At 32.6% G+C, this 15493-nt stretch overlaps 2 protein-coding genes across 2 annotated transcripts in view; both read right to left on the reverse strand.

Moving 5' to 3' along the window:
- The window catches only part of LOC136989854 (uncharacterized), a 29712-nt gene that overhangs the window by 10224 nt on the left and 3995 nt on the right, over positions 1-15493 (reverse strand). The gene's annotated exons all lie outside the window — the stretch shown is intronic.
- LOC136989915 (uncharacterized) lies at positions 8453-10022 on the reverse strand. Its single transcript, XM_067288217.1, has 4 exons — positions 9102-10022; positions 8969-9037; positions 8809-8898; positions 8453-8679 (listed from the first exon to the last, which is right to left on the reverse strand). The coding sequence occupies exons 1-4, from the start codon at positions 10020-10022 to the stop codon at positions 8560-8562; spliced, it is 1200 nt and encodes a 399-aa protein (XP_067144318.1). The 3' UTR covers positions 8453-8559.

Below are 15493 nucleotides of genomic sequence, written 5' to 3' on the forward strand. Positions count from 1 at the left end.
AGCGCACTGCTGAATAAAAGAATGCGCGGACAGGTAACTCGCTTGAGAATAACCCGGCTATTGTAAGCGATGATAAAACTGGCATAACTACTCGGTAAGTCACAAACACCAACACACAAAATGGAAGTTTTGATTAGAAATAAATACTTTTTCTTGCCATATATCTAATAATAGACAGATGTCATCGTCTCTCCAAACATCTTTTTTATTTCTTTGCCGATAGCCCGACACGTGTTCTGTAGCCATGTTGTATTTTCTCACGCGCGTGGGATTGTGGGATCTCTCTTATGACTGGATCTAGTTTCAAGAACTCTCTCCAGTCAATCGCGATTGAACCTCGTTTCAGTCGAGATTGAAACGGTCGAGGGTGTTCGCACCAAGGCATAGTCGCTGACCTTGGTCACAATCTAGATTGAAATGCTCGGTGCGAACGGGGTATAACAGTCAGTGTGTGGTGGCAGATTTTGTTTATCCACTTTGAAGCTTAACAACTCCGTTGCTTACGAGATAACAACTCTTATCTCGTTAGCACCGATAACTCCTGTGCTTTTCGTAGGAAATTTCTGAAATTTTACAGGAAAGTTTGTGTATTAGGGGATTGATGCTATTAAATTTTGGTGGTTAAAGTCGACGGGATCGTATGTCATATCTAGAATAGGACCGGACTTAATGACGATTTTATGTTATTAGCATTTACAATTGTTTTAAAAACCCACTTGTATCCTGAAAATTAATCTTTTTGTCATTTTATAGTAATTAAAAATATAAAAAGTTTTTAATAAGTGATCAAACAGATGGCGCTAAACGCAATTTTAGATGTTGCCGGGAAAGTTAAGCAACTCGTTGCTGGATTTTTCTTATCTTGTGAAAGAATATTCAAGCCAAATGTGGTGAGGATACGTTGACCGGTATAGAACCCTTTATCTAACAAACAAACAAATATATTTTGACTTATATGTATAGTTGTTTACATTTATAAATTTAATGTTTAATTATTTGTAAGTAATTTCAATTTAAAATAAATTATTTTTGAATTAGTTACAAGTTTTTGTTTAATTAATGATAATTTTTACTTTCCAAAACACTTCAATTTCCATTTTTCTTTATTTATATTAATAACCAGTCGAAAGGTCCGATGCAGGCATCGGGGTATACTAAATTACAAATAAAAATAATAATATACTGAATATTATACTGTAAAAATATAAAATAATTTATATTGTTAATTTAAATAATAGCTAGGGGCACCCATAGTGGCTGTTTTTGGCATACCGTGACAGAACCCAGTTTTTATAGTAGATAATACTAACCAAACAAGCAATTACCTCCATTTTTCTCCCTTTATTTATACACTTCCTTTCCCCCGCGCCCCTTTGGTGAAATATGCGTACCACGATTCATGCGATTTTTAGCCGGAATTATTCATGACTTTTTATTATTTCTAAATGCTCATATGATTTTTTAAAATTAAGTTAATGCATTTCACAATATATATAGTATTAAAATTTAATACTAATTAATTATTTAATAAATAATGCATAATTAAAAATGCTGAAAATCGTCGTTAATTAATTAACTAAAGTGGTTTTTTTTAATTAAGACTCAAAATATAATAGAGTTTGAAAATTTTATTTTCACTCAGACGGTCCGAAGTGTCTTCGTACGTTTTTACCAATATTTTAAAATCTTTCGCGGCACACAGTTTGGCAGACACTGAATTAGACTATTTAATTAATTAATTAGATTAATTAAGCTGATGTAATTGTTTGGAGTTACTTAAAATTACAAGGAAACTTCAATGAGTAACGAAAATATTTTTAAAATTTAATTTATTTGAATATAAAATGCCAAAAGTATCGACATTGTGGACAGACATGTTGCAGTTATAGATTCTTGAATATTTTCCAGTGCAATGGGGTAAGTTTTTTCGGCGTAAATTGCAGGAAAATGTAGTTTATAACTTATTTTTCCGCAAATTACAAACGATACTGCTAAACGAAGGGAACTGTATAAGGAAATTATACTAAATTATACTTGTTTCTTGAAAGTATTGCATATCTACAAGTAATGGACGTTTCATTTATTTGTTATATAACAGAGAGAGATTATGGCGATCGGCCAAAATATTACCTTCAAGATTTTTACATTTTTGAACTCGGGACCTTGAAACGTCGACAAATGCAAAAAAGTTTGCGGGTTTTTTCTGTATGTATAGACGTGTGTGCAGTGCCGTCTTTAGAACGTAAGGGGCCCTGGGCCAGAAGAATGTTGGGGGCCCCCATGGAGAAACAGAATCAATACTAGATTACAGACCTAGGGATCGCTGGTGTAGCTAGCACGGGCGAGACTGGTTACGGATATCGTGCTATCACCCTTTTAACATATCCCAGAAAATCTGTTGGTTTTTTTTTTGGCCAGTGAGATTTTTCATCCCGTACTCAACACTTCACACTACGTATTGTAGGAGTAATTTCAATCGTATTATTAATGGTTTCTTCATTTCAAGTAACCTATTTGTTTTCTTTGTAATTTTATTACTTTTGGATTCAGGGGCCCCTACGACCTCGGGGCCCTGAGCCCGGGGCTCATAGGCCCTCCCCTAAAGACAGCACTGTGTGTGTATGTGTGTGGGATTTTGTTCACCTTCTTTGAAGATTAATAACTCCTGTGCTTTTTGTTGAAAATTTCTGAAATTTTGCAGGAAGGTTTGTGTATTAGGGAATTGATGTTATTAAATTTTGGTGTTTAAAGATCGAGGGTTTCGACCCGTCCGGATTCGATCCCGGGTCCCCCAGGGCGGCAGGGTGCTAACCTTGACCGCTCGGCCATCCGGCCTGCGATTTTTTATTTGTGCGGTATAGTTGGCGACTAATCGCGTGCGATTCGTCATGTCTCACGTTGACTTATTATAGCTAAATAAACTTATTATAGCATAAATGCACTTATTATAGTAATATTATTGCATGAATATGCGAAAAATGAAATAATTTACTTTTTAAGTCAACAAAACACCACCTGGACAAAAATATGTAAAACAGACGATAGACCAGACGATGCAGTCAAGTGCTGACATCTGTTGTCAATAAATTCTATTTCGTGTGGTTTTGAGTTATTTTCTATGTAAGACTTTTTTTATGCGGTTCCTGTTGACCGCATAAAAAATATATTTTTAATTGTGTTGCGAAAACTATTATTTACAGCCATTCGTGAAGTTTCGTGCGATTTTTTTATGCGTTTTTTTAATGCGGTCCCTATCCACCGCATAAAAACAGGTTTGACTGTATATGATTTGTATATAACGGATGTTCTTTGTTTGTATGCTACCCTGTAAGGTTGCCCAATAGGAAGTGTAATTCGTTGTATAACTATAAATTATTTACGCTTCAGTACTCACTAACAAAACTTATCAGAAATTTTTGTCATAAAACACGAGCTAGACGTTTTAAAATTATTGGCTTAAGCTGAATCATCCACGTCTTTATCTTTATAAAACATATACCAGCGTCGAGTTACGTAACTTTCCCGACAAGAGTTAAAGTTTTGTTTGGCGCCATCTGTTATGAGATTGTATTTAAAAAACTGCTTATATTCTTAATTTTTAGAAAATGGAAAAAAAGCTTGATTTTGATGATAGAGATGAGTTTTTATAAAAATTGTAAATGAATAAAATTATTAAGTTCGATCCCACTCGAGATATGACATATGATCCCCTCTAGTCTTTCCATTCCCTCGAACTTTAACCAACAAAATTTAATAGCATCAATGCCTCTTATATAAAAGTTACCATGCCAAATTCCGTGTCTTAATCTATATCCCCATCCTGAGATATTAAACGGAATAGATACTACTAATACAATACTAATACATATGTACGCGCTCTCACAAACATACACACTAATTTTTATTCTTTCTTAACATAATTTAATGGAGTAGCTGTTTCTCAATCATCAGAACAGGGAAGGCTTTAATTACAGATCAATCTTCTACACATTGTTAGATTATTCCATTTATTTCATTTTAAATATCTTATTTATCAAATTTATCCATCAAAGCCTATAATAATGTATATACTGTATATTTAACATCGTAAGGATTTGTAAACTAAATATTTCAGCGGAAGCAGGGAAATCTTTGTTTAAACCGATACGACATTTTCTTGTGACGGGAAAGTGTATTGATTTTATGCAAAATGATTGCATAATATTGATACATATAACTTGATAGATTTTGCAATCATTGTAGATTGCAACATTAAAATATTCCATTATAGTGCTACTTCGAACACTTCCCCAGAATCTAAAATAAGGCTAATAATAAACTTGATGAAACTAAGGACGACGAGGAGGTCGAAACTCTTCCAATTACAACTGAGATAACTATGGAATTTCGTTTTCAATTTCCTGAAGCAGAAGAGGTTCATGCCAGCAATGGATATCACGAAAATGATGATAAATCTAGTGGTATTTATGCAAAAACACAGGTCAAAAACAATTACACGAACCGATTACGACCGTTTCAAGTGATGTTAATGATGGCTCGATAATTCAGTCATCAAAACATAAGGAATTTTCATTCGGAGAAATGCTGATGACATTTTCACAGACTATCCATGCTCAAAATGAAAATCTCGGAAGTAGCACGGTGAAGAAAAAATTTGCTTCACTAGAAATGAAAACAACACAAGAACCTTCAGTGCTTACAGAGGAACAAATTTTAGAAAAATTGCACAAGAAGCAAACATTAACGCAGTTAATTAATTCTTCGATGTTACTCTTTTTTAATCTTACCACTCCCTTGGGGATTAAGAAAAGGGCAACCCGACGACAAAAGGGACGCACGTACCCGAAATGTTTCAATGTACGGACATCCTGGTTTGTACCCTGTTGCGTAACGTTTGATGCCCTTTTTTTAATATCTTGTGCCTCTTTTTTTGTAGTCTGCGGGCGCCTCTGCCCATGACGAAAAGAGTCTATAGATTATAAAATTCACAAATTTATATTTCTTGATCACACCCACTCACTTTGCAATTTATGAAATCGCATATTCTATAAAACAAATCTCAATTTTAAATACGATTAAATATTTATTTTTCCAGTGTTTAAACAATACGCAAGATTTAAACTTACAATGAGAAAATCTTGTAAAAATATTTATTTAAAAATATATAGGCCTATTACTGGCAGATGAGCCCGGTGATGCTCGGGCAAAAAGTAACAACAGCAAATATTAAGATTATTAGATTATTAGATTATTGATTAGATTATTAGATTACTTCTACCTCTTCTACTACATTATATTATAGTATGTGATTTATATTTACAAAGGTAATCTTAAGTAGGCCGAGTGTCCAATCTAATACATTTTAAAAATTCTTTAAATTGTGTACACAAAAGAATTTTAAAAATGCGTTGAATTGGACACTCGGTATGATAAACCATTACGTAAGATAACGTTTGTAGTTATATAAATCAAGTAATATAATATAGCAAACATTAAAACGAAAACCATATAAAGAATTAGGGTTATTTCAGCCTATCATCGTCACGTTTATCGCCTTACTCGGATGGTACGAAATGGCACATTTTCATTAGTCAAGTAGACACCAATTGAAAATATGATATCTTAAAACATATCAGGTATATTTTTTTTAATGTTAACTCTAAGAAACTGTACCATTCGCAGCCGAATATCAAACGGTAATCTACCAACGAATCAAATTTCGGAAAAAAAAAAACGGAACAAATATTTAAAATCGCCACCCTCGAAAACCACTTAAAATATATTTTATGCTCGCCCGTAACCTTATATTATGTAATTTTCCTATTCTAATACCACCACACCGCTGGTCTATTGGACCAGCGGTGTGGTGGTATTAGAATAGGAAGAAGGGACTGCTGAGGATGGGAGTTGAATTAATTTGAACAAAAGTAGTCATTAATAAGATAGTCATTAATACTGCTCTGCTAGTAATATTTGAAAATCAATGTGTGTTGGATAGGTTGTGATACGTGATTGAAGTTGCTAACCCTAAATAACGTCCGAAAGACTTCACGTAAGACTTGTTTAAATAGCGAGGTTGATACCGAAGTTTTTAACGCGAAAACGTGTATGTCGGACGTTCGGCGCCGCTTTCCTGTAAACCTAGAAGTTTGACAATGGCGTTTGGAATGTCAGTGGAATCATGTTCGACATTCCAATGGCCATTGCCAAACTTCTAGGCTTACAGGAAAGCGGCGCTGAACGTCCGACGTACACGTTTTCGCGTTGAAAACTTCGGCCTCAACCTCGCTAATAAAAAAAGTCTTGTAAAAATGCTAGAATAATTGCTTTTATGCGAGAATAAAGTATTTAAATTTTGGCAACAGTCTGTATAAACTATTTGGGAAGTATGTACTCGTAAATATTCCGTTTATAGAAAAATTATTGGGTTGCGATTTGAAAACATTGTAGAGCTATAAATTCCGACGGTTCTTTCTCTGACTGTCAGTCCTTTGTTAATCTCAAGTTAGATAGATGAAAATCGAGACCAGATGTGGAAAGCTTAGGGCAAGAGATCAAAATATATGAACTTCCGGTTTGGACTGGAAGTCATTTTATTTCAATTCGAAATTTTCTCCTAAACGCTGTTAGATAGATGACTGGCACGACTCTATTGCTAACGGGAAAAGTATGATGTACAGTATAGGGGCAAGACCATCACTAAAAGAATTGAGAACATTGTGACGAAAAGTTGTAGTCCGGCATTGTGACGATGTCCCAAAAAGTAATTGCTCGTTGGAATTAGTTTGGTTTATTTGGTTACGGCAACGCGACACGTAAGCGGTCTACAAGAGAGATGCATTCCAGGAAAACTTTTATGAGAAGCTGGACCCTATTTAGGTGAAGAAAACCCAGAAAACTCCACGTGGCCAGCCTGTGTACCATGCGCGAACCCACGACTAACTAACTACCAGAGTTCGGTGGTTTTATGCACTTGGCTACCGGAGGACACTTACTAGAATTAAGAAGACGGCCGGATGGCCGAGCGGTAAAGGTGGCAGCCTCCCGCTCTGGGGGACCCGGGATCAAATCCGAACGGGTCGAATAATCCCCAGGAATTTTTCGGGGGGTGGTCCGTTCGGATATGTCGGGCCCCGTCCCTCACCACCCGGTCGCCCCATTGTGGGCCTGGCCGAACCCATAATGGGCCTACTAAAAGAGGTCCTCTTAGTGCCCACAGGGCGGAAAGAGTTAAAAAAAAAAAGAATTAAGAAAGTACCGTTCAGAAATGAAAAAAAAACCGAAGTCGTCAGATGTGGAAAATTGAATACTTATATTTTCACAGAGTAACACTTTTGATTGCACGTCATTGCAATGATATAGCGCGTCAATTTTGTGCTATATCATTGTCTCAGTCATTAAGTGAATATAATATATATTTTTTTACAATTATATCTTTTTATATAAGAATCATATTGAATTTATTGATTTACACAAATTCAATAGATATTTCAGGGTAAAATGTAAGACATTTTCTAATAAGTATTTGAATGCAACTGCCGAGTATCGTAACAATTGGTCAAACGGACTAGGAATGTATAGAGAACAAACAAACAGACATTCTTATTTATATATATAGTTAAAAAATATAATATTGTTAAACAAATAATACACAATAAGTTTTAAAATTTTATGTATTTATTTTAAATTGTAATTTATTGGAAAATTACATAATTGCATAATTTAAAGAAATAACCATTTTTACGATTATTTTCTGCAATCTACATTCTACAATTCATTTGAATCAATAATTCTATAATAGTTTTTTACAACACCAAAAATATCCGGTAACCAGTTGATCGTATGATATACATGCAAGGCCAAATTTTTACATATGTAAAAGCTATGTAAAGCTGTAGTTTATGGTCTCGAGTTGCAAGGGGCTTCAAAACTTTCTACAGTAAAGAAAATTAAAGTCAGATTTTGTAATAAAATTTTTTTCTTTTACAAATCAATAAAAGATAGTCCACTTTTTATTTTGTGTAATATTTAATTGATATGTTTATGCTAATTCTTTTTTATGATTCTAAAATTGTAATGGGTTGGTAAGTGGCCTCCCTCACACAGAGTTCAGCTTATGGCCTCAAAATGCCTAAATCCGGCCCTGTATTCAAATGAATGTTTGATCGAAGTAACTTCTCATAACGGTCAGTATTGCGGAATTAAGACATTTCATAAAAGACTTCATAAAAATGTGTACGAATAAGAGAATTTCGTTATTTAAAATTTGCTTTGTATACTAGTACATTCTATATATTAACAGGCCTTATTATACTGGAAAAATTATGGATGCAGATATTTAGTCATACAGATCAAAAATTAATGTTCTGTATGACTAAATATCTGCATCCATAATTTTTCCAGTATAATAAGTCCTGTTAATATATAGAATGTACTAGTATACAAAGCAAATTTTAAATAGTGTTAGAAAGGACAAAAAGGCATAATAATTAATTAATTAAGAGAATTTCGTGTTTACATTGTGTGTACGAATTTGATCTATTCTGCTACGAATTATCTCTAAATAAGTGTGTCGTTGTTAGTGTTAGTTGGATGTAGTTTCGAAATGCATTTGTTCTCGTCGAGCACTCCAGTTAGTTCAATTAAAGTCGAGAATACCGAGTGACAAGCACTTGCTGCCTGCAAACAGCGTAAAGAAATATTTTATTGTAAAGTTTTTAAAAATATTTATTTAAGTTATAGTAACGGATATTCATCTTATTTTATACTAAACAGAAACTTGATTTTGCGTAGACAAGAGGATCTTACTCGAATCAAGAAGTTCTGTTTCACGAAGAAAAATCCTCCAACGGATATTCCGATGGGCATTCCTCCGAAAATCTTCATGAAGCAAACGACCTAACATGAATAATTTGTTTCGGTTAAAATGAAAATGAATATAAAATTTAAGGTAGGTACAGTACGTTACTTTTAATTTATATGTCAGCGTCAGAGGATCAGAGAAATATTTTTCCACAGAGATGAAATTGTCGTATATCTGAAATAATATTATTAGATTCTTATATAAAAAAGCTAAACCATTCTTGTTAATTTTTACTTACCACTGATGTTAAAGTCGATAATCCCCAGGAGACTAAGAAAGTAAAGCTTAAAAGTTGTAAAGCAAGTGTAGCCATGAATAGTCGAACGAAAAGATTCATCTTAGCAAAAAGGGTTCCGTACAAAAGAAAGCAACTCTCATACACAAAATGAATGTAAATGAGAGGCAAATAAAGCTCCCATTTTTCGTTTACTTGTTGAAAAAATTCCCATAGTTCCATAAATTTTTCGATTAGATTTTGGAGGTAATATTTTGTCGCTTTATTTACGGTGTGCAGTTCTAAAGAGATTTTCGATAATCTCTTCGATACCAGTAATACACATATTGTGGCTACGGAAGACATACTGAAGAGATGAATAGAGGTAATCATAAACCAAATTTGAATACTGACCAAACATGTAATTTGTCTGATCCTATATTTCTTTCCAGTATCAACATACGAATGACCAATCAACGGTATTAAAATGGCTAGAGACATGTGTAATATGACTATATACGAAAAAAAATTCCGTACATAGAATTGAACTTTATCAATATATTTCTCTTCGCCTTCGCAATTACTCTTGGTCATTGAATGTACTTTGATCTTATTTCTTCTTGTAATGCTGAATTGCAATGCGACATACAAAGAACAAGTTAAGGGCAAGAATTTACCATAGAAGGCATGCTCTTCAAACACAAGAAATATTCTACCGCATGGGATATCGACTGCAAGAAATATAACAAGAATTATTACAGCAAACCATAGATATATTTCAATTAGTATTTGGTAAGTTGAGAAAAGAGAAACGGATATTTTAGTTTTTCGACATTTACAAGGTTTAAAAATATTCATTCCAAAAATTTCAGATACAGAGAGAAAATGATGTAATTTACCAGCGATGCAAACGTTATTGGCGTAAGATTTCGAAAAATTTTCCATAATTTTTTTTCTACAAATAACTCGAAAAATATATCAACCATTCAAAAATTATTCTATGAAATTTTCATTTTAAGAACTCACCTCGCTCTACAAATTCACAATGGAAATTTTGTTTAGAAATAAAAATGAAAAGCTACAGATAGGTGAAAAGTGTCTTCTCGTATTATCTACTACAATTAGTCCTTACTTCAGCTGTCTATGGAAAGAATCGATTTGAGAGCAACGTCACGCGTGATGTCGCTTCAGTTAAACCAATCAGCACTTTTCGCTTAATATGTTAGGCAATGTGAATTTTATTTTATTTTTTGTTACTAGATGGCAGAATGACTTTTCCATTAATTGTTTATTTTTTATAGCGAGTATTAACTGTAAAGAATCGTAAATTTAACAATCAATATAGCGAACTTTCCCATATTTCAAATCAAGAACGTGAATCTTCTATAACACTATTGGCAGTGACTTGTTTAACAAATGAGGAAGAAAGCGTTAGTAACTTGTCACAACTAAGCCATCAATGGATGATGCTAATACCTAGTTGATTCTTTTCATAGACAGACTGTAAAATAACTCGTAAACAGAAAAATCAATGTCTAGAGGTAACATTTTAAGTATCCAGCTTCAATGTAACAGTTCGTCTGCTTAATTCTTTTGTTTAAGTGTTTGTATGGTTTATTAATATATAAACGATTTCATTCTGAAAAGGTCAATATTTACTTTACAATCCGATTTACAATACAGTACAGATTTACACGATTATAGTACAGATTTAAAATGTTTACTCCTCTTGAACATATTCAGGGAATTTCTTTACGTTAGTCTGAATAAATCAAATATGCTGTAAAAGTATTTCTCTTATCTAAATTTTCCAATTGCGCGTAATCAAAAATATTCATTGCAATAGTTTTTCTATAATTGAGATAATTATCTAATTATTTTTGGATCAAAGAAGCGTGTACCGCTTAATCAGGCCCGGATTAACATAAGCGAGATAAGCAAAGGTAATCAAACGTCAACGAAACGGGACTTCAGTTGTTTTGAGTAAGCATTAAATTGGAGAGAACGAATCGTGCAAGAACACAATTAAGATGGAAATATAGGTTTTTATTGGTTTCTGAGGCTATTAAAAGCCTGTATTTCAATCTTGATTGTGTTCCTTCATGGTTTGTTCTCTGAAGGAATTTTATGCTTACTCAGAATAATCACAACGAGAACAAAAGGCAGTGCAGTATAAAGGACTTCAGTTATTCGAGATTATAGCCCATAATTGACAGGCACTGAATCTGCGTCAAACACGCGAGTACAGTTTGGAAGGGCACCTGTGAAGCCATTTTCACGCAGATCGCTGAGAATACAATACCAAAACGAAGGGCACATACACCTAAAGTGCATGAGTGTGAGTTCCTTCTGTCTTTTAAAAGTGTATTCTGTCTGATCGATTAGTCTTCAATTCTCGCCTTTTTTTTCCAATTTTCAATCTTTCAGCCGCGTGAGCACTAAAATATCTTTCTTTCTTAATGCCCACTATAGATTTGGCCAGGATAGGGCCGAATATTAAAAGAAAATAATAATAAAATCACTTTCTGACACGCAGAAAAGCAATGCAGTGACAGTAAGTAGAATTCTGATTCTTACATTTAGATAATGGAGTTCTTAGAAATTGATGGTGTCATAGCAATCCAGAGCCGTAACTAGGGTATGGCCAACGTGGCTCCCGCCATAGGCGCCGATTTAATAAAGGCGCCAACGAGAAGGTTTCGGTATTATATGTATTCGAAATTAATAACACAAAAACACTTCTATAATTATATTTATATAGTATTTATTATCTGTTATTTCTACGAACATATATTTCAGAAAGAAACCATCATTTTTATTTTTATTTAATAACAAAAATTAAAAAGGCGTCATTTTTATTCTTGGCCATAAGCGTCCATAATTCTAGTTACGGCACTGTAGCAATCTAATGATCTTTGAGTAGTAATTTGAATTCTACTTATCAAATATATTTGGCTATATCAAATTTTATTTAACGTGCATTTTTAACTGGAGCCAGGTATAATAAAGCAAACATGTATGTAATTGTTGGCTTAATTGTGTTATAATTATTAAGGTGGCACTTAAGGCTGTATACTGTATTGTTTCGGAGATCCATAATGAAATACAGTACAGTAAAATTGTCATACTTTGAACTGATCTACCGATCGTACCGCCATCTATTGTTAGATTTTGTAATAAAAAGTTACATGCAGTGCAATTTATTATTATTTTCTTTTCTTCATTTTTATATCTTAAATTATACTAAATAAAAAGGAAAATTAATTCTTAAAATTTTAAATTTTCAAAAATTAATGTGAATGTCATGGAAAAAGATTCACATTATTTATATATAAAATAGTAATATGCATTATATTATTATAAACATAATGTCATCTGGTGTACGAAAAATTAATGTCTGAACAGATAAATTCAAATCGTAACAAATTTTATTAATTATAATAATATAACATTATAAAAACTATTGTTAATTAAAATTATTTTTAAAACAAAATACAGTAACTATGTATAAATTTTGTTTTTTTTTCTAATAATTCGTAATTTAATAATTTTATATTGACTTCAAATATTTTAGAAGTTTCTTGAAAATTTCTCTGACGAATTTTAAATATCTTGTATCAAATGAATACTGGCCACTACATTTTCTAGGACTTCAATCCCATCAGTGGTCGAATGGCTAAAACCACTGAATACTTGTAGTATTTGGTCGTGGATTCGGCTCTCCAACAGGCTCCCACCTGGGGGTTTTCGGGTTTTCTTTATATTAGTAACACGCAAACAGAAGCCAGTTTCCCTGGGCAGATCGAGATTTATTAATTTTATTTCATTTAGTGCATTAAAATCGTTCTTTCTAAGACTTGCTCCTGGATTCTCTTTTGCTACTCATGCTGCTTAAAAGTTATCTGCATGCTTCTCTGTTTTTGACTTTTCTTTTGCCCTGTAGATGCAAAAAAAGACCTTTTTTTATATACAATCGTGGGTTTGGCCAGGCAGGGTGGTGAAGTAGGGAGCCCGACATATACGGGACTTACCGCCCATGAAAACTTCTGAATAGTTGCATCGATCCTGGATTCCCTAGAGTGTAGTGTTACGTCTTCAAGTTTCTATCATTCTATGTCGCATCTTTTCGTTCTCTGCACAGATTTTTCTTTATGTTATTCTCGATATTCTTTTCCGTGTTGGTGGTCGATATTCTTTAAAGCAGTTTATGGTAACTGTTTTTAGGTTTAGTTATTATGAGGCGGGATTGGGATCAATTTCGTCCCTTAATAATAATAATAATACACTAACAATTAAATTTATCGTGTAGATTGGAGGCTCAAGACAATCTCAAGTATAGGAATTTTATGCAATTATGTACAAACAATTCACATTTTTCAATTTTGCACTCTGTCGCATATTCAAACATTTCGTTCAATTGATAATGAATTATAAATCTTTCGAGATTTCTGCTCACGTAAAAGGATTAAACCTTCTAATATTAATTATAAGTCAATTAAAATATGCTATTTTTAAATATTACGTTAAATTTAATCGAAAACTTCGTCGTTGTCATGATTTCTATAGTGTTTGTCGCTGTAAAAGTGAAACATGTTACTGAGATTATCTGGCTGATAACAGATTTTAATTAAATTCGGATGTGCTGTTAAAGTGATATGAAACATAACGTTTATATACAGCCATTTGCTTGATATTAATGCAAAAAAGTATTAAAATAAAGAATACATTCGACTAGTTTATATGTAATTAAAATCTGTTATCAGCTGAATATGCTTATTGTTAAAGAAGCAGAAATTCTTAAAAATTAAATTAGTTCACAAATCATTGTTTTTTTTTAAATTTCTGAATAAATTTATTGTTATTTTTATTAATATATTAAATATATTCGAATAACTGCAGATTACAATTTAAAATGTAAGTATACCATCTATTCGTTGTAGAAACCATCAGTACAAACAGATTAAACAAGAGGGTCACATTAATTCATGGGCATATCCGGCCGCGGTCTGGGCCTTTCCCTTTTAGGGACGTCATCTCATTGCTCGTTACTATTAGTTTCGTTTTATATATGTATCTACATAATGCTTCCGAAGAAATTGGGTCCCTCAACAGTGCTTAAAGCAGCCTTATCTGTCAAAGAAGCTAATTAATAGATTTGAAAATATAAAACTAAAAATTACTTTTTGCTACTGAATCATAAACTGATTATTTTATTAATATTGAGCTAAAAATTAAAAGAAGAAGAAGAAGAAGAAAAAAAAAACATTTCAGCTAAGTAATGAATACTTATAGAGTTTTGTTGTATTTATATTTAGTAGGCCTTACTTTATCCAATATACCGAAAATTAAAATTGCAAATTTACATTTCCCAGTTCATATTTCTGGTTATGTGTATTTATAACAAGTACTTATAATTTCATTATTATTAAACAGAAAAAAATAACATAGTTTAAATGCAGGATCAAGTATCAGATAAATGTATCAAGTATCAGATAGCCTTAGTAGAAATAAACATTTTTTTTTCAATATAGTAATACAAGATTATTACTTTATATAATATCCGAATTTAAGATTTTTTTATGTTGATGCTTTTTGTAATTAAATATAAGCGTCTTTATGTAACTCTAACTCTTGTATACTGTTCTGTGAAGTTCTCTGAATTGCACTCGTGACACTGAAGATATGAATTATGATTATCTTATCGCATCCATGTGCCATTGATCTTCGGCTTCAATATATAAATCTGTATATTTAGCACTTGTGTAGCAAAATTTCCGCTATTTCACAGGCATAATTTTAGAAAAATATTACACATGACTTAACATATTTTCGTCAAAGTATAACGGTTCGATACACATGATTAGTCTAAAAAATATTGTATTAGATATTTATTATTCTCAAAGCAAAAATAATCAGTATAAATATAAATTTTAGTTATTAAATACAGCATAAGGATGCCATTTCAAATAAAATATTGTAAATTAAAATAAATGCTATAGTTATACAGTGTAAATATTTGCAGAAAACTCGTAAGAGACAGGTGATTCGAGTTTCTGACGTAATGCACCCCTAAAAATGGGTATAAAAGAGAGCAGGACCAGATTTGCAGAAGCTAAACAAGCTGCAAGATAGATGTCATAAGTCATAACGCCAGGCCCTAACTTAGAGCCTCACAGTTTTGCATGTATTATTATTTGGGGGTAAGAAAAGGCCCACATGTTACAGGACTTGCAACTTAAAGCCATAACAAGTCTAGGTTCAGCCTTGAGAGGGAATTCCGTACGAAAAATAAGTTTTAGATAAAGTGTCATGTACAGTACGAAAGAACAAGTTGCCTGAATGTCGACTGTGCATATTTGCAAAACGAATAATCACTATGTAATTTATAAATAATAGAGGTTTTACAAAGTTGCATT

Source organism: Centruroides vittatus, unplaced genomic scaffold (genome assembly GCF_030686945.1).
Source record: "Centruroides vittatus isolate TY-2023 unplaced genomic scaffold, ASM3068694v2 scaffold_769, whole genome shotgun sequence".
In the NCBI taxonomy this organism is placed as follows: domain Eukaryota; kingdom Metazoa; phylum Arthropoda; class Arachnida; order Scorpiones; family Buthidae; genus Centruroides; species Centruroides vittatus.

Bases quoted from the DNA above. Each gene is read 5' to 3' on its own strand.
- LOC136989915 (XM_067288217.1), bottom strand. From the start codon at position 10,022: ATGGAAAATTTTTCGAAATCTTACGCCAATAACGTTTGCATCGCTGGT. The intron at 8,899-8,968 runs GTAACGTACTGT...TATTCATGTTAG, and splicing joins CGCTGACATATAAATTAAAA to GTCGTTTGCTTCATGAAGAT. The intron at 8,680-8,808 runs GTAAGATCCTCT...CGCTGTTTGCAG, and splicing joins AACAGAACTTCTTGATTCGA to GCAGCAAGTGCTTGTCACTC.